General features: G+C 40.9%; 1 protein-coding gene across 3 annotated transcripts in view; it reads left to right on the forward strand.

Moving 5' to 3' along the window:
* The window catches only part of KCNC4 (potassium voltage-gated channel subfamily C member 4), a 50,394-nt gene that overhangs the window by 10,958 nt on the left and 19,647 nt on the right, over positions 1 to 19,789 (forward strand). For all 3 annotated transcript variants that reach the window (XM_042465394.1, XM_042465395.1, XM_042465396.1), the window contains exons 2-3: positions 4,992 to 5,934; positions 11,244 to 11,429. In XM_042465394.1, the coding sequence (XP_042321328.1) occupies positions 4,992 to 5,934; positions 11,244 to 11,429 (1,129 nt within the window). The remainder of the gene's footprint in view (positions 1 to 4,991; positions 5,935 to 11,243; positions 11,430 to 19,789) is intronic.

A 19,789-nucleotide genomic window follows, 5' to 3' on the forward strand; every position in this document is an offset into this window, starting at 1 on the left:
TATGTTTCAGATGAAGCAACTGGCAAAACGTCCTCTTGAGTATTCCTTGCCTAAGAAAACCCTATGAAATTTATGGGGTTACCATAAGATGACAGGTGACTTGGAGGCACACACACACAAATTGAGATAATGGCATGCATTTTATCAGTCAGAGATCTGAGTAGAATTCCTTCCTAAGAGTCTGACTGGTATAAAGTTTTTAAATGAGCCTTGTTTCAAGCTGCTTTTAGCTGAGATTCTGGGCTGGATATTTAACTTTTTAATGGATGGGAGTAGTGCTGGATTTAAATGGTTTTTAAATTTTAAATTTAATTATACAGGAGAGTGCTGCTGGCTTGTAAATTGTTTTAAACCATTGTTTTATACAATTGTAACTGTACTGGAACATTGTTGTTTTATGCTTAGTTTAAATGTGAGCCCTCTTGTGAAAGCTTTGCCATAAAAAGCAACACAGAAGTATTTGAAACAAAGAAATTTAATTAAAGTGATTGTACCAAAGTACTGGGCCAGTTGCACCATGAAGCAATGTGGAATCAGAATTAGCCCTCAATATTCTTGGGTTTACATATCATGGCTGATGATCTAGTACAATGGCTAGATTTTGACTGGTGCTAAGCACTAGAATGGAAAAGCTTTGTGAGACCACTGCATTTTGCAGTATGCTGATCACCGTTTAGTGGGATGGATGGGTGGCCTGATTTTCCAAATAGAGCATCCAGTACTTCTGAGGGAAATGTTATACTTGCATGTGCTGCATGTGTTTTGTTCCTGGAACATTCTGCATCTTATGGAACTACAGCCAAGAATATGAATTCTTTTTAGTATGGAAAAGCACCAAAATGTCATCAGTATAATCAGATGGTATGCCAAAAAGCATTATAAAAGCGGGGCAAATTCTTTTTTTTTAATGATTTTTTTTAAAAAAAACTGGGGCTAAATCCAATTGTTAGTCCCAATTAGAATAGACCCACTGACTCAAAGGGATTTATATGAATGGTGACATATAAAATTCCACTCATTTAATGAGTCTGTTTTAGTTGAGACCAGTAATTAGATCTGGCTCCTCATTTTTCACTTTTACATCCAATTTTTATTTTCAGTTTCTTACATTAGCTCCTGATTCCTTTACATGTTTACTCATGTATAGTGAAGTCTTGCAAGTTCTCCTGTATTCAGCAGGACTTAATCTCAGATAAACGTGCAGTTCTTTACATTGACTTGACAGTAAGCCTCAGAAGCCATACCTCTGAGTAGACATGCGTAGTCAGGTACCTTTAGGACGGTGTTTATGTAGCCCCAGTGTTCCTTCAGAAAATAACCTGAGTTAAATTTAAAGCTGAATTAAAACATGTAAGTAAAATATTTACAATCTATGTTTTAGATTATTGTAATAATCTTGTCAACAGAACCAGATGATACTTGGTGAAGCATGCTGAATTAAAATATATTTTTGCTGTCAAAACAGAACTGGGAGGGGAGCAGGAAGTGGATTTACCAAATCCCATCTGATCTGAGAAATTAAGCAAGGTCAGGCCTGGTTAGAACTTGGAAGGGAGACTGCCTGAGATGACCAAGTGCTCTAGGCTATGTTTGAAACAAAGGAGATGGCAAAACCATCTCTGAATCTTCCTTCCTTAAGAAAACACTGAAATCCTTGGGGTTGCCATAATTTCATAGGCGACTTGAAAAATACAGTACACATTAGATTATCATAAATATATCTGAACAGGTAACTTAGGTGACATGTTTTGGACATTTGTTTCTTTGTCAGCCAAAGTGAGCATTTATTTTTCTTCCGTGGAGAGCAGAAAAATGTTCTACTCTCTAACTACAAGCCCTTTTAGAAAACTCCCAGATTTCAAAAGCAGTTTACTCTGCGACATGGGAAACTTGTTCAGGGAGAACAAACTTAAAACATCTTTGGGGTTGTTGAATAGTTGTGTTGTTGTTTTTTTACCAAGGATCCTCCTTGCTTTAGGTTGCAATCTATAACCACTTCCTTGGGAGTAAACCAGGGTGAATAATGTATTGTCTTCTGGTTGTTGGTCCCATCAGGCCTGGTCATTGTAGCCAATAATGAGGGTTGGTGGGTGTTAAAGCCTAACAACATCTGGAGAGCCTCCCTTTCCTTGGTGATTCTTTTCAGTGGGTTATCTTGTGTAACATCTTTGTTTGTGCTCAGAGAAATCTAACATGTTCTCATCCAATCTTCTTGGTTCCAAGATAGGCTGCATTGCCAAAGATTTTGGATTATCTAGGTAGAAAGTTGAGAACCAATATTTTTACTAATATAGTACCAAGAGAATAGATGAATTACCAAATGGAAAACTTGATTTAAAGCATTGGTTTTCTTACTGACTGAAATTCTTAGAGATTTGTTCCAACTCTTTATGAACTAGAAAATAGCCCATCATGCATTTGTATTAGCTTTAATTCCTGCCTTGGGTTGTGTGCGTTTTTAAAAACTTTTTAATCCTTTAATTCCTGTCTTGTTTGCAAACTAAAACACAAAGGAAGATGATCATGAATGAGACTGAAGTCCAAGCAAACATAAACAGTACCAAATCCAAACAAAAATCCATTAGTGATACCTTTATTGGCTGACTGAAATGCACAATATACTTGTTGCAATCTTTCAAAGCTCCATGGGCTTTTTCATCAGGCAATATGTTACAAACCAAACCGGGGGGGGGGGGGATTGGAGATGTTAGATGCCTGCATGTTGTTTCTTTTGCAGGCAGGCTCCCCCTCCTGTCCATGCAGCAATAGAGAGATTTTCAAAATCCAGAAAATTTAAAGTCTATTTGCATCTCAACAGGGACCCCTCTTTTATAATCCAATATTAAATGATTCTATTGATTTTGGTTTGGATTTGTTAAATGGCCAACACAGCTACCCCTTCATATAAACAATGCCAGTTGGGCAACTGAGATCCTTTGGTTTATTTATTCTTAATATCAGTGGAATGTGTTAAAACTGGCCTTTGGGATGCAGGAGAAATCAACAGTTACAACAAGTTGCTGAGACCACCTTGTTTAGACCTTGCCTGACTCGGGAACTAGGGTCATCATCAACATTAATATCATGGGAATTAATAGTGGTAGACATTCAAAAGTAGCATAGCAAAGTAGGCTGATTTATACTATGCACATTTACTTGGTGGGGGGGAATCCCATTAATTTCAGTGAGGCTTACTTTTATGTTTACATGTATATGAACATATTGTGGATACTTACATTAGGCCAACCATAATGGCATAATATTCCTTGTGCTAGCTTTCAAACTCACAAACTTCTTCATCAGGCAAAGATGGGAAAAAACATGTTGGGGACTGTGATGGTGTTAAGACTCCCACAGCCTACAAGATGCATTGAGGTGGCATAGAGCCATTGGGTTGTGGACTACTTTTATAGTCCACTCCAGGGATGGGAAACTGCCAAGTGTTATGGGAACTGTATGTGCCCTCCATGGGAATTTGGAGAACCACACCACCATATCATATCATTCTTAATTGGCCCAAAATAGCAACCCACACCACCCAGGGGTTGCCATTTTAGCCTCAGGAGCGGCGCATTGTTGTTTTTTGAAACAGAAACTCATCTGGATTTCACTACCTGTTGTTTATTTTTAATGTGGCTAAAACCTGAGGCTATTTCCCCCAAAAAACATTTTCCCCAGCACGGGTGGGGCTGCTGGAAGGCTTGGTGTTTCAAAAATGGCCTTGTACACCACAGCCTACCCATGAGCTTCACTTTCCTCACTCTTATTCTGCTCACACCTTTCCTTAATGGCATCTCAAAGACTTTGTTGTTGTTGTGTGCCTTCAACTCATTTCTGATTTATGGTAACCCTAAGGAGAACCTAGGGTTCTTAGGGTTTTCTTGGCAAGTTTCTTCAGAGGGAGTTTGCCATTGCCATCCTGTGAGGCTGAGAGTGTGTGACTTGCCCAAGGTCACCCAGTAGGTTTACAGGGCTGAGTGGGGATTTGAATCCTGGTCTCTGGAATCATAATCTAACTTTCAAACCACTACACCATATTGACTTCACCTACATGACTCTAACTCCATCCCTTTCCCTGCATTTTTATCGACCATCTCTGCCTGATGAAGAAGCTTGTGAACTTCAAATGCTAGCTAATATTGTATCTTTCTGGTTGGCCTAATAAAGGTCTCACCACAATTATTGATTTGAATTATAGTCAACATAGCTACCACTTCATTTGTCTTTACTGGTTCAGGATGTGAGGAAAATTAAAAGTAGAAAGTGTTGACAGTGATAAATGTGTGTGGCTGGAATTAAACATTCCCAATTTAAAAAATCCCCCAAAACAACATTTCCCAAACGGGCAACTATATCCACCTATTGCAGTAAACACAAAAAGGAGTCCTTGGCACTTTACAGATGAATGTGTTTACTGTAGCTTGAGCATTTATGGACTGTAGCATATTTCATCAGATGCATGAAATGCTTGGCAAATCCACTTGCAGGATTGGATTATATACAGCAAGGTAAGAGGAAAATTAAAAGTAGAAAATATTGACAGTGATAAATGCATTATTAACGCTGGCCTTTCACCAAATTGTTGCTGATAGCACGAACATCGTGGCACTTGGTAAGCCAATTAACACATGTAGTGTGATAAGAAACTTGGGCCATGATGTAATCATGAAAAGTAGAATCCTTCCAGGGAAGTCATTTTGTATTATACACTGATGGCCCACAGTGAACCAAGAAAGGAGACGAAAATACTCATATAATATGTGTAAATGACAATACCAAACAAGTCTTTTGATCAGAGCTATCTCTCATCCCAGTTCAAATCAAGCGTGCATTTTAATTCTGTCTTCTTTGTAGTGATTAATAAAGGCAGATGAAAAAGAGGGAGAAAGAAAGTGTATTTCAAAGCTTGTCACATCTCTTTTTTAGATTGTTTTTCGTCTCCCATGGCTTATTCATTTTAACCACTGAGCTTTTCCCCTCTTCCCCTCCAGGTAATTGCTTTTGCCTCACTTTTTTTCATTCTGGTGTCCATCACCACATTTTGCTTGGAGACACATGAAGCCTTTATCATCACTGTGAATACAACTGAGATGGTGGTGGATGGCAACACAACACGGATCATTGTGGTGCAAAAGATGGAGACAGAGCCTATTCTCACTTACATTGAGGGAGTCTGTGTCCTGTGGTTCACTCTGGAGTTTCTTGTGCGCATTGTTTGTTGCCCAGATAAATTGGTCTTTGTTAAAAACCTTCTTAATATCATTGACTTTGTAGCCATCTTGCCCTTCTATTTAGAGGTGGGTCTCAGTGGCCTGTCATCCAAGGCCGCACGGGATGTGCTGGGTTTCCTGAGGGTAGTCCGCTTTGTCCGGATCCTCCGGATCTTCAAGTTGACCCGCCATTTTGTGGGCCTTCGGGTGCTGGGCCATACACTCCGGGCCAGTACCAATGAGTTTCTCCTTCTCATCATCTTCCTGGCTCTGGGAGTTTTGATCTTTGCCACCATGATCTATTATGCTGAAAGGATTGGTGCCAAGCCATCTGACCCAAGTGGTAGTGAGCATACCCACTTTAAGAATATTCCTATTGGATTCTGGTGGGCAGTGGTGACTATGACAACACTTGGATATGGTGATATGTACCCCAAAACCTGGTCAGGAATGCTGGTGGGAGCACTTTGTGCTCTGGCTGGAGTCCTCACCATCGCCATGCCTGTCCCAGTAATTGTCAACAACTTTGGAATGTATTACTCCTTGGCCATGGCTAAGCAGAAGCTCCCAAAGAAGAAGAAGAAGCATATACCTCGCCCAGCTCTACTTGACTCTCCAACATACTTCAAGTCAGATGACAATTCCCCCCGCAACAGTATTAAGAGTTATAACAGCCCCTTGGCATCAGCAACAGCAGCAGGGATGGTGGAGAGAAAAAGATCAGGTGAGATATTAAGACTCTGGGCTCAGCAAAATCTGAGCAGGAGAAATGGTGGTAGGTATCTCCGTGCAGTTAAACCATACCTTATGGAGACTCAAAGGTAAATTTTCTATCGCATGTATCTCACTCTGAGTGGGAGATTCTGAGAGCTATATTCCAAGACAGTAAAGTTTTCAAGCTTAATCCCACCTTTAGATCACTGCTGCCATGATAATATAGTTGAAAGGGACACAAGGACCATCTAGTTCACCCCCTCCCGCCATGTAGGGCACTTCAGAAAGATGTCATGACAGAAAGATGGCATTCTAACCTCTGTAGACCTCCAGAGAAGGAGAGGCAACCATCCTCTAAGGCAATCTGTTCCACTGTCAAATAGCTCTTACAATCAAGAAGTTCTTTCTAATGTTTTGGCAGAATACCTTCTCTTGTAATTTGAATCCATTGATTTATGTTCTAGTCCTGGAACAGCAGATTGATAGTAATAAAAATTGACTTAAACCAGCAATGGAATACAGCTCCAGATCCTCTGGCCAGTAATGTAATATCAGAGCCATTGGCAATAATCTTTGAGAACTCCTGGAGAACAGGAGAGGTATCTTCAAAAAGGGGGAAAAGGAGGATCCCAATTATAATCGTCCAGTTAGTCTGACATCAAAACCAGGAAAGATTCTAGAGCAGATCATTAAACAGAGAGTCTGTGAAAATCTAGAAGGCAATTCCATAATCACAAAATGTCAACATGGGTTTCAGAGAAACAAGTCATACCAAACAAATCTAATCTCTCTTTTTTTGATAAAATTACTGGCTTGGTAGATGAAGGCAATGCTGTGGATATAGCATATCTTGATTTCAGGAAGGCCTTTGACATGGTTCCCCACGACATTCTTGCAAACAAGCTAGTAAAATGTGGGCTTGAAAAAGTAACTGTTGTATGGATTTGTAACTGGTTGACTGGCCGAACCCAAAGGATGCTCAACAATGGCTCCTTTTCATTCTGGAGAGAAGTGACCATTGGGGCCCCACAGGGTTCTGTCCTGGGCCCAGTGCTATTCAACATCATTATCAATGACTTTGATGACAGAATTGGGGGCATACTTATCAAATTTGCAGATCACACAAAACTAGGAGGAGTAGCTAATACTCCAGAGGGCAGGATCAAAATTCAAAATGACCTTAATAGATTAGAAAGCTGGGCCAAAGCTAACAAAATGAATTTCAACATTTTGAAAGGTACTGCACTTAGGGTGGAAAAATGAAATGCACAGATATAGGATGGGTGACACCTGGCTGAACGAGACTACATGTGAAAGGGATCTAGGAGTCCAAGTAGACCACAAATTGAACATGAGTCAACAGTGCGATGCGGCAGCTAACAAGACCAATGAGATTTTAGGCTGCATCAATAGAAGTATAGTGTCTAGATCAATAGAAGTAATAGTGCCACTGTATTCTGCTCTGGTCAGGTCCTGCCTGGAATATTGTGTCTAGTTCTGGGCACCACAATTTAAAAAGGATGTGGAGAAACTGGAGCGTGTCCAAAGGAGGGGAACTAAAATGGTGAAGGGTCTGGAAACCATGTCCTATGAGGAACGACTTAAGGAGCTGGGGATGTTTAGCCTAGAGTAGAGAAGGTTAAGAGGTGATATGATAGCCCTGTTTAAATACTTGAAGGGATGTCACATTGAGCAGGAAGCTAGCTTGTTTTCTGCTGCTCCAGAGACTAGGACCTGGAGCAATGGATGTAAGCTACAGGAAAAGAGAATCCACCTCAACATTAGCAGGAACTTCCTGACAGTAAGGGCTGTTCGACAGTGGAACACACTCCCTCTGAGTGTGGTGGAGTCTCCTTCCTTAGATGTCTGGATGGCCATCTGTCGGGGATGCTTTGGCAGGGGGTTGGACTGGATGGCCCTTGCGGTCTCTTCCAACTCTTTGGTTCTATGATTCTATGATACGGCTGGTTGCTATATTCTGGGAGGTTGCTGTTGTTATTAAAGTTTATTTCTGTAGTGCTCTAAATTTACACAGCACTGTATATAATATAGTAATCAAGTTACTTTTCCAAGTTCTGGCCATACCTAGACTATATGGATAATGGGCCTTCCTCCTGTGCAATGATTCATCATTTGAACCTTTCTGCACCAGAAAGTATCTGAGGGTATTTGGCACCCCAAATTTAGTCCCTAATTATCAGTTTGGAAAGTAACTTTTCAAAACCAATTAGTTACAATTATATCCCAAAGACATCCTCAGTAGTTAACCATCATGATTACAACAGTTTTTTTTTTTTTACTTGCTTGCTTCATAGAAAGATCCAGTAACATTTTTGGAAAGATCATCTCAGTGTTTTTGATTCAGTAGTGTGAGATCCCATGACTTTGGAGATCGGGGTTCAATTCCTCGCTTGCCCATGAAACTCACTGGGTGACCTTGGGCAAGTCACATGCTCTCAGCCTCAGGGGATGACAGTGCCAAACCTCTGAACAAATATTGCCAAGAAAACCCCTAGTTAGAAATGACTCGAAGGCATACAGCAACAAGTATCAGATCTCAGATGATCCAGCACTTGAAGCATGTGGTACTCTTCCACTCTTATTTAGTGAGGCTACCTCACTGTAATGGTAAAAGTAACTAAAAGTTACAGTTGCACTAAAAAAGGACTGACGTTTTACCTTGTTGAGTTGTAACTGTCATGTGGTGTATTTATACCTTTAATACTGGGAATGGAATTAATTACAAGTAGCAACTGAATGCAAACATGGTTTCCAAATTGTGCTAATTATATGTCACAGTATGTGTGTGCCCGTGTGAAGCATGAAAGGTGGAATTAATTGATGCAGGTAATTTATTCTTGGTTCCTGTTGTGCCTTTGTTTGTTTGTTTGTCTGTTTCAGCAGTTGTTAAGCTAGCTTTATAGTTGCTGCCCAGGGCTGGGGCTCTCCTGGGTTTCTTATTGCAGACTCCTGGCTAGCAGTGGGAAGTGCTTTGGGACTTTCATAGGAAGCCTAAGTGTACAGCAGGCTTTAAAGGGGTAGAGAGATTGCACTTTCTCTGTTTCTGCAGGAAGACAGGCAAGACTTTTATTGAAGAGCTTTCTGGTAAATGACTCCTGAAGAGACGAGTGTGTGTGTGTGGGGGGGGGGTGTTTGTGTGTATGGATGTGTTTGCATCTGTAATACAGAGAGCATTAAAACAATGGGATTGGCACCCTATGCATCAGCTGAAGACTTAATTTGAATGCCTTCTCTCCTGATTTGGATTGTATAAAGTACAGAAAAAGAAAAAGTTGCAAGTTCAAGAAGTCCTTAGCTTGCCCTCAGTAATATCTGCTTACAAGATGATGATGATAGTCTGGTGGTGGTGGTGGTAATCATGATCATAATAAATGTTATTATTATTCCTCATGTTATTAGGCCAATTAAGCTTTGAGGCAAATAGGCTCAATAGCAGGCTAATTGCAGCCATTGTCAAATGATCAACTTTTCCACCCAAAAGAGGGAACTTGGTTGTACACTAGCTGTATTAGCAGTAGAAAAGTGGAGTAAATAGGATGCAGCAAGTCTAACTAACACTGACTGTCCTTTTTGATGAAATCTGCTGCAAGGAATCTAAGAACCTATCTCCATGATAGTGCTGTTGGCTATATTTCAGAGGAAGGAGCTGACAAAACAACCTCAGATTCCTTGCCAAAGAAAACCCTAGGAAATCTGCAAGGTTGCCCAAGTTGAGAGGTGACTTGAAGGAACATACACACACAGTTGACCAGTTCACTAGCATTATTTTCTTCAGACATGGACTGAGGCAATGCTATGAGATAATTAATGCACTGGAAAAACAGAAAGATCTCGTCTAGCACAGATGTGTCCATACTGGAATAGTATGACTGGCATGTTACAAAATGGCATTTTATTCGTAGATATCTATTGTGATCTGTGGCCTTTGGTGCTCAAATATCAAGTAGCTGATACAGAAAACTCCAGTTTCTGCAAAAATGATATAAAGGCATCACCAAAGTCTTGACACTTGATGCTTCTGCTTACATTTTCTGTAAGCTTCTTTTTAAATAAGTGTGTATCATAGGACTGAAAGACATGGTACACTCTCTTTTATGTAATGTTCAGCATTTAGTAGGTTCACTTTGCTGTAATGGTGAATGAGCTGAATGCAGATCCCCAGACAAAAAGATAATATTCCAGGATTGTGGCCAAATTCCCAGATGGCATAAACTGCTGGAACTCAGTACAAGAGCAGCTGTGTTGCCTCCCACTACAATGAACAATTTAAAGATACAGAGCTCAGAAGAATTTACTTTTTTTTGGAGTCCAGCTCCCAGAATCCCCTAGCCAGCATTGTATGGCTGCCAGATTGGGGGAACTAGTCAGAACAGGTAATTTTCCCAGGTTCTGCAAAGGTACAATGATTTGCATCCTAGGGCCTAGTTTCTGTAGCCATCATACATAACTGCTACCCTAGTGTCAAAAGAGAGTTTCCCCCCTCTGCACTGCTTGTTGTTGTTGTGTGCCTTCTAGTAATTTCTGTCTTATGGTGACTCTAAGGTGAACCTATCATGGGGGTTTCTTGCCAAGACTGGTTCAGGAGAGGTTTGCGATTGCCATCCCCTGAGGCTGAGAGCATGTGACTTGCCCAAAGTCATTCAGTGAGTTACACTGTTACCTCTTTACAACTTTTGTTCACTGTTAGGCAACATATTCTCCCAGGAAACTTCAATGCCTTTTCAACAAGTGCTTGTTGATACAAAAGAAACTTCTTGTATTTGTGGCTTCACATATCCTTCAAAAGACAGGCAAGTAAATCCCCGGGGAAGCTGTTAAACTGCTCCCTGAAGCAAAATGCTATGTAACTGTTATGCTCCTTGAGATCCCTGAAGCAGTCACGACAGCAAAGCAGAGGCTAACATCTGGGGAAGTTCTTTTTTACTGTACAGAATGTATTTGGTAATGTTAATAATATCAATCAATACTGTTAAATAAACATGTGGCTAACATCTTCTAGGAAAGGAAACATTTCCCTCAAATTCATTGCCACTTCATTTCTCTTCTGGACAGAGTTTGTCAGCCAACAAAGCAGGGGAGGTCAGTAGAAAAAGAGTCAAGCAATGAAAGCTCCCCAGTTGGGCACAGTGATATACAGTGGCCTCACACACTGGCGTAGCATCAAGGTTCTTCGGGCAGGAATAGAAACTCTACTTAACTGTGCCAACATGTTCCAGTATGTCTAGGAAAGCAAGCAGCAAGGAGGCCTGGTTTTCTCTTGTCTCAAATACTGATTTCCCCCCTCCTTTCTTTCCCAAGATACCAAGCAGAATGGTGATGCCAACGTGGTGCTGTCTGATGAAGAGCAACCTCTTTCGTCACCACATGAAGAAGAGCAGCCCATGAGGAGCTCCAGTACCAGGGACAAAAACAAGAAAGCAGCCACCTGCTTTCTTCTGAGCACTGGAGATTTCGCTTACACTGCTGATGGTGGCATCCAGAAAGGTATGAAGGAGACCGTGAAATGTGTGCCAGGGGATGGAGGGAAGGTTGTAGATAAAGCAAACAAGAGATATTTGTGAGGCAGGATTCTTCCATGTAAAACAAATAGAACAGGGAAGGAAATACTCCTATTTTTAACTGGTTGTCCCTGCTCTTTTTATGTCTATGGTGAGGTGGTCAGCCTGGGACTCAGGGAACAATTATATAATTTTTCTATTTATTTATTGCATTTGTATGCTGCCTTTCTCCCCTGAGGGACCCAAGGCAGCTCACAGATAAAAGCATTTAAAAATCTCAGTAAAATTCAAAACAATCAAGATTATCTACACACAATATAAAATCACATTAAAATACACAAACGTTAAAAGCATATTTAAAACCCACATGTTCCATAAAAACCACTCTGATATGAATTACATACCAAATGACTTCTTAAATAAAAAATGTCTTGGCTTGCTGATGAAAAGCAAGCAGGGATTCTCCCAAAACTAAAAAAAAAAAAAGGCTGATTTTTCCACTTTCTGTGAGGTTTATTTTCACATTAATGCTCAGTGCCCCTCATGAGTGTGAATACGATCCTGCTTTTGTGGGATTTTTCCTGGTTTTAAATCCCATTTTTGCTTGGGATTTAGGCACTTCGCTTCCCATGTGATAAATTCCATTGTCTGGCTTGCAACCCAGTTGTGCTCATTTGTAGTGTTCTCGTACTATATCAATGCTACTTACTTTTACTCTCAGCTTGGAAAAGTTAACATTTTTCATAGCAGTGCCCAGAATCTGGCTAAGGGATTCTGGGTGTAACAAAACAAACAGAAAAGTAACGTCTCCCCATTCTGGTTTTATGTACCTTTAAACTCAATAGAAAAGAGAAGTCAGGCTGAACCCATCCTGTAGGCAAGCTGTCAGAATGACTAGAAAAAGAGATAACTAGATTAAAGGTTTGTGAAATGAACCTCATGGATAAATCAGTGAAAATATATATCACCCAGTATTATTTTAATCAGTGGGCTTTAAGACCTTGTTCCATTCCCTAAAGGCACCAGATCCTGTCTGATTTGGAAGCTAAACAGGGTCAGATCAGGCTAGTACCTGGATGGAAGAATGCCAATGAATATCAGGTGCTGTAGTCTATATTTTAGAGGAGGAACTGGCAAAAACCACCTCTGAGGCCATGTCTGCACAGGCCAGAATATTCCAGAAGCAGCTCCACAGTCCCCCTGTTACCTTGCCACTCCAGAACAATGCAAGACAGCTGACTGTACACGTGTCCTGCTGTGCAATGTCCCCTGCCACCGCTGGCACACATCACTCCCTCTGAGGTCAAAAAAGTGTTGCTGGCAGCCTTGTTCTAATCTCAGATGGAGTGACTTCACCAGCAACAGTGGTGGGGGGTGGGACACATTGTAAACAGCTGCCCTGAGTGGCTCTGAAGGGCTCCAGAGCAAAAGGTGAGTTTTTAAAATCTTTGTTAAGGGTATACATCAAGTTCAGTGTTGAATGGTCATACATCGTCCAGATAGTTTGCACAAGAATTGGAGATCAGGCCTTGCATCATCTGGATTGACTGCAGTGAGGAATGGGGGAAGATATGTTATTTGGCCCATGTGGATATGGCTTGACTATTCTTTGCCTAGGAAAACCTTGTGGAATTTATGGAGTCACCATAGATCAACAGATGACTTGATGGTGGGTGCACACGCATGCACACACACACACAATTTTAATGTCAAGCAATGACAAAGGAAAAAGGGACACAGAGGATTTTGACACATTAAAAAAAAGTTAACACCTGCTAAATAGAGTAAAAACATTCACATTTTTTAAAATCCCTGGAAGCAAATTAAAAATCTGAGCAGTACATAAGATCTATATGAGTTGTTAGCAGCAGATACAAAAGAATGAGTAAAGTCATCTAGTACAGAGTCCAGCAGCATCTGAGACGGGGCTACAGTTTCCCGAGCCCTGGATTTTTGTATTAGTTACTTCTTTCTAGTGACATTACTAAGGTTGGTGTTACCCAGTATGGTTGCTCAGAAGGAGCTGCTTTGGGGGGGGGGGGGTCAGTGGACAGCCCTCCCTCTCTCCTTCTGTTCTTGCTGCCTTGCCCACCTGCCCACATTTGGCCACCTGCGCAGGCCTGGAAAGGGCTGGTGGACAGCAGTGGTGGCCTACCCTGCCCTCCTTCCCCTCCTGATGCCTCGCTTACCTGGCTGCCACCTGACCAAATCCAGAAAGGATTGCTGGGGGGTGACCAGCCAGGGTAGCAAGACAGTGGGAGAGAATAGAAGAGAGGGCAGGGTTTCTCATTCAGGCTTCTCTACTGTTGTGGCTCCCTCAACAGAGAGAGCCATGGTAGTAGAGAAGCTCAAATGGGTATGGTCCTGCCCCTTCTTCTCCACTGCCTTTGTTCCCTCAATGGAGAGTCATAGTTGTGGAGAGGCCAGAATGGGATTTCTTCTCCACTGCATTGGCTCCCTTAGATGAGAACTGGATGACACCTCAGAGGGATGATACCTACTCAGGCCCTCCACCCATTGTGGGGGGCTGCAGTGATCTGCTCCTGCTGCTCAGCAGCCAGCAGGGTGGGAAAGGGAGGCAATGATGACAGGAAGGGGAGAGGTCGTTGGTGCCACTGACAGCACCTTCCATTCCCTGCCAGCCAGCAGTCCCACCAGACCTTCAAGGGCCTGCTGGGTGACAGTGGCACAGCACAGCACCCCACGCACACAGTCAGTGGAGGGCCTGAATGGGTGTCACCCCCTTGAGATGTCACCCAATGTGGTTTGCACTCCCGCACCCCATAGTAATGCTCTTGCTACCTTCATCCTGTCTTGTCATTTTGGCTGCCAGCCTTTGTTCAAACTCCTTCCCACCCCAACCCCCATTCCTTCTCATCCTTTCTTTCAAGTATATTTTTTCTAATTCATATCCCTTATTCCTGCTAATATCTTTTTAATTTAGTGCAGTTAAGCTCTGATTTAGATCAGAATGCAGAGAAGAAGAATAGTGAAAAATGATTTTTCTAAAAGCTCATAGAAACTAAGCTGGGTAACTTTATAGGTTTTCATCACAGTAGCGGCCAGAGGCCATGAGGCAGAAAACTTTTAGAGAGATGATTGAGAAAACATGACCAAATAGGACTTAGTCATTATCATGAACACATCTGCTGGCTCTATGCCCCTTTCTGTTTAGAACTGAAAAGCAAGCTGTAGCTGCTTAGATCTGATGCTGAGCCTGGCAGAGTTACTTTTTCTTTTTTTTTGCACTCCTCCTCCTAAAGTTTTCCAGATAGAATAACCATTGGTTGTAGCAGTCTAGGGATCTGTAGTCCCTAGCATTGTTAAGCTTATTTGATCCATAAGAACAGGATCTAAAGGCATGTATGGGGGACTTTAGTGCATGCATGGTGTATCAATGTTATTTTTATAGGAATTTAAAATCTTCAGATTCAATCATTTCTTCAAGGCCAAAGTGAGATAGAAAACTGAGATGGAAAAAGTAGAATGACTTATAAGAGGCTGCGAGAAAGAGTCTTGAATGGGAGGTCATCCTATACAGTAATTCTGCAGACTGGTCTAAGTTACTTCTCAGGTGACCTAGTTTTGAATGGTGAAATGGCAAAAGATAATGCAATAATATGTGGATTAGGCAGTCTCATTCTAAGAGCTTAGAAATGTTACTTTTTGTACTACAACTCTCAACATTTGACAGCCAATGTGCCTAGTGCCAAAGGTAACCTTTCAAAGCTTTGCTTAATATTTTTATAATAATCATGTCATTGTCCAGCTGGTCAAGAGGCATGGTCAAGCATGTATTTCTAGCCATCTCTGATAAAGTACTCCAGTGCTTGTTTCAAGAATAAAGAAAACTGACAAGAGGCACTTCCATGGTGACAGATATTGTTGTTAGGTGCTGTCAAGTCAGCTTTGACTTATGGTGACCACATGAATAAGAGACCTCCCAAGATAACCTGTCATCAGCAGCCCTGTCCAGATCCTGCAGGCTCAGTACTGTAGCTTCCTTTATTGATTCTATCTACCTGTAATGTCTGTTTCCTCTTTTCTTACTGCCTCCCACTTTACAAAGCATTTATCATGTTTTCTAATACATCATCTCACCTCATGATATGGACAAAGTACAATAGCCTCAGTCTAGTCATTGTAGCCTCTAGGGAGAATTCAGGCTTGATTTGCTATGGGACCCATTTATTGCTCATTCTGGCAATCTGTGATAGTTGTAGAACTCACCTTCTGCACCGTATTTCAAATACCGGACGCTGCAACCGGCGGCGGCGGCAGACCGCCGCTTCTCAGCGGTCTGTAACGGGCCCATGTTAGCTTTCCATATGATAAGTTGTGCATATAAATTAATTAATGCAATAAAATGCAGCCTTGTCTGGCCCCCTTGCCAATGGGAAACCATTCTGTTTTTCCATATTGTGACCTCACAGTAGCCTCTTGTCCCAAATATATATTATTCATCAGGACATTCAAGTGTTGTGGGGCAAACATGGGTACAGTAATGTTTGGACTGAGAGGTCAAGGTGGAGACTAAGAATATTTTGAACAGACTGTTCACATCCTGCATGCTTCTATTACTTCTTTGTAATAGGCTTCCTCCTTCCACTGCTGATCATTTAGAAAGAATCTCAATATGAACTCGAGTGGATTTATATATTATCCATATTTAAAATGCAGATGAGCAAACTGTGTCTGAGTCATACATGGACAAGTGTATATTGAATGTGCCAGTTTGTACAATTCATTCTACAACATAATGCGGAAAACCATGCTTGAGAGTAAAGTGGGCATCTGGTACAATTAAATATAAGTTAAGAGTAAATAAGTGAACCTGGGCAACAATCCATGATATGACTCCTAGTTTTCAAATAGTTATACAGAACTGGGTATTATATCAAGTGCAGCTTCTCCCATTCATCTCATGCACAGCTATTAATAGCATCAAATCTTTATTGGTTCTCACAATCTGAAACTGAAGCTTAATGATCTATGTTACTGTGGTGAACAGAATGTTGGGTGAGTTAGAGTTTTTGTCTGATTCACCATGGGTCTTCTTTTGTTCTTATTTTCTTATGTCTGAATACACAGGCATAGCTGTAGAAGAGAACCAAAGATCATAAGACAAGGCAACGTGCTTCTTGTGCATGTTTTCCAGTATTTAATTCATCCCTTTATGTCTGTGTAAATGTGTGTGTCTGAGTGTGAGGACATAGAGAATACTGCATCGCTGATGTATCATGATACAAAAGAAAGACAACAGCTGCCTTCTGGTGGCACTGATCTCACTATAAAATGCCTCCAAATAGTTCCTTGGCAACAAACAAACCTGTTTTTAACCATTTTAGGTGACACCAGTCAGCATCAGTATGCTTTGCTGGAATAGCTGCCTGCCTAGCTTAACTGCTCTAATAGCAATTAGAACAATAAATATAATGAATAATAACTATCTCACAATTATTTATCTATTATCAATTTCTCTTTATGTTTTTTTCAACAGCAGTTTGGGGTTGTGTGCTACTTCTCCCTGTACCTTGTCCCTGAGTTTCATTCATTCTTTCCTGATACAGGAAGGAGTGAGAAAAATATAAAGATATTTATAACTCTGTGACAGTATAACAGGGCCTAAATACCCTAAAGGCAACAAATCTTGTCTGATCTTGGAAGCTAAACAGGGGGGTTGGAGGAGAGAGTGCCAGTGAATACCTGGTGCTGTAGGCTATATTTAAGAGGAAGGAGCTGGCAAAACCACCTCTGAATATTCCTTGCCTAAGAAAGCTCCATTAAATTCATAAGGTTGTCAAAAGTAGATAGGAGACTTAAAGGCACATATATACACACACGGCAATACAGTATAACTATCATACCAGTATTTACAGGAGTGATGCTTTCTTCTTCAGGAGGGTAGGAGGTAGATGTACATGGATGTCTCTACGTTATCCATGGCAAGATCCAGACTACATAATGGAAATAGTGCAGTAACAGATAAGTGTTATAGAAATTTGATACCTGTATAATTTTTCTGTAATACAGAATGCTGTAATTTTTAGTTTGATAAAGTCCTATTCCCTAGATATCTCTAGTGTACTCCCCTTCACTGTCTCTGAATTAGAATTCCAAGTACTTCACCAAATTATAAAACCCTGGGTTCCATAGGATGGAGTCATGACAAACAAGTGGTATCAAAATACTGTAACCGTGGCTGCTGCCACAGTGGACAATTAATGCAATTCGACACCACTTACCTGTCATAGCTCCATCCTATGATGTCCTGAAATTTGTAATTTGTTATGGCACCAGAGCCCTCTGAGAGAGAAGTCAAAATATCTCACAAAACTACAAATCACAGAATTCTGTAGCATTTTGCCACAGCAGATGAAGCAGTGTCAAGTTGCATTAATTCTGCAGTGTAGATGTAGCCTGTTGCTAAGAGCTTGTTCAGATGTAATGATGTCACCAGCTGTCTGCATAAAAGTGATGTCTACATAAAAGCTTTCACAATAAATTGAATTTGTTTAGCTTACCACAGCTAAACGAATAACACTATCAGTTAGCCCCTGCCATTGGCACAAAATTATTACTGCTTATTAATTTCTGTTGATGGTATGTAGAGCTTTAAATGGGATTACTAAAAAAAAAAAATGAGATTACCCATCCCTCATCATGTTAGATCATCTCCTTCTCCACCTTAGTGGTCCTCTTGCCAGATCTTGGAAAAGTTGTATTTTGCATTACGATTACTAGTTTCCACTAGCTACTGGCTATGCTGGCTGAAGAATTATAGGAGCTATAGTCCAAAAAAATAATTCTTCCAAGTTATGCCACTTGCCTACCTTTCTCTCCCACTTGTTATTACCAGCAAAACTCTACATCTGCTACAAAGTTTATAGGAAAAAGAATGGAGCAAGGTCTTAAAGCATTGATTAGATCGGGAACCCTGATTTTTTACCATGCATGCCTGTGATTCTCTGCCTCTGCCTTTCCTACTCTCTCCTAATCCTCCACTTCCTTTTTCTACTTCCTCCATTCTATCAAAAAAGACAGACAGAAATAAAATTGCAGTGGTAGAAGTACTGTTCATCCTTATGTAACCTAACTTACTACAGAATATAGTGTGGGTGAAGAGTTTCACCCATCTATTGAAGACAAATGGCCTTAGAGAAAAGTGTTGGGTAACCAGTATCCCTCCAGATAATGGTGGTCTACAGATTCCCCCACTATGGGCCATTGGTTGTGCTGGCTCAGGCTGATGGGAGTCACAACCCAATAATATCTGGAGGACAACAAGTTGCCTTAAAGCATAGGCAATCTGATTCAGTTCACATTTACATGATATTAAGTCCTACTGTGTTCAATTGGAATTACATGACTTAAAATATGCACATTTTAAGTATGCACAGGACCACAGACTTAAAGTTAGGAGCCATTTCTGGACAAGAATCTGGCAGTCCTGAATAGGACTTACTACTAAATAATAATAATGTTGTTAGGGCTGTAAGCTGAAAAAATGTTAGCATCTTATTATGATAAGTGGTTAATGGCCCTTCATCTAGAGAACAAATTCAGATGGCTAGAAGTTCTGGACTGGAAGGTCCCTTGGGTTCTGCTTTCTGGATTTGAACGTCAAGTGAAAAATAATTCTCAGATATGGTACAGCTTGCTGGTCATAAAATTTGAGAAAGGAGAAAGGTAAAATGCCAAGTCTTTCATCAGTTTGTAAACCTTGTGCTTTAGTAGCTGTGAATGAACTCTGCCCTGTTCCAGTGAATAATCTACTGTTTACATCCAGCAGTTTTGTCAGGCATTTGTTCCACAGGGACACACTTTGCACTTGTGCAGTTTGTCTAATTAAGTGTGTTCATTTACCTATTAAGCTTGCCATCCTCAGTACTTAGTGAGTCATGCAATAAATACACTTAAAACTGTACACTCAATTCAGTCAGAAGAAACAAAATAGGCTTCGGCTCATTAGAGTGCTACTAAAGCCGTAATACTTAGCTATCATTATTGTCAGTTTAGTGTCTGAAAAGAATATCACCATCTATAACAGGTTTAGATGCTAGAACCCCCAGTGTGGAATAATGCTAATTTTGTAAGTTGGAAGCCATAAAAAGAGCCCTGGTGGTACAGTGGTTAAATGCTTGTACTGCAGCCACTCACTCGCAAACCATTAGGATGTGAGTTCAATACCAGCAAAAGGGTTCAAGCTCGACTCAGGCTTGCATCCTTCCGAGGTCGCTAAAATGAGTACCCAGATTGTTGGGGACAATTAGCTTACACTTTGTAAACTGCTTAGGGAGTGTTTAAGTGCACTGATAAGTGGTATAGAAATGTACTTGCTATTGC

This window comes from Sceloporus undulatus, chromosome 4 (assembly GCF_019175285.1).
Source record: "Sceloporus undulatus isolate JIND9_A2432 ecotype Alabama chromosome 4, SceUnd_v1.1, whole genome shotgun sequence".
Classification (NCBI taxonomy): domain Eukaryota; kingdom Metazoa; phylum Chordata; class Lepidosauria; order Squamata; family Phrynosomatidae; genus Sceloporus; species Sceloporus undulatus.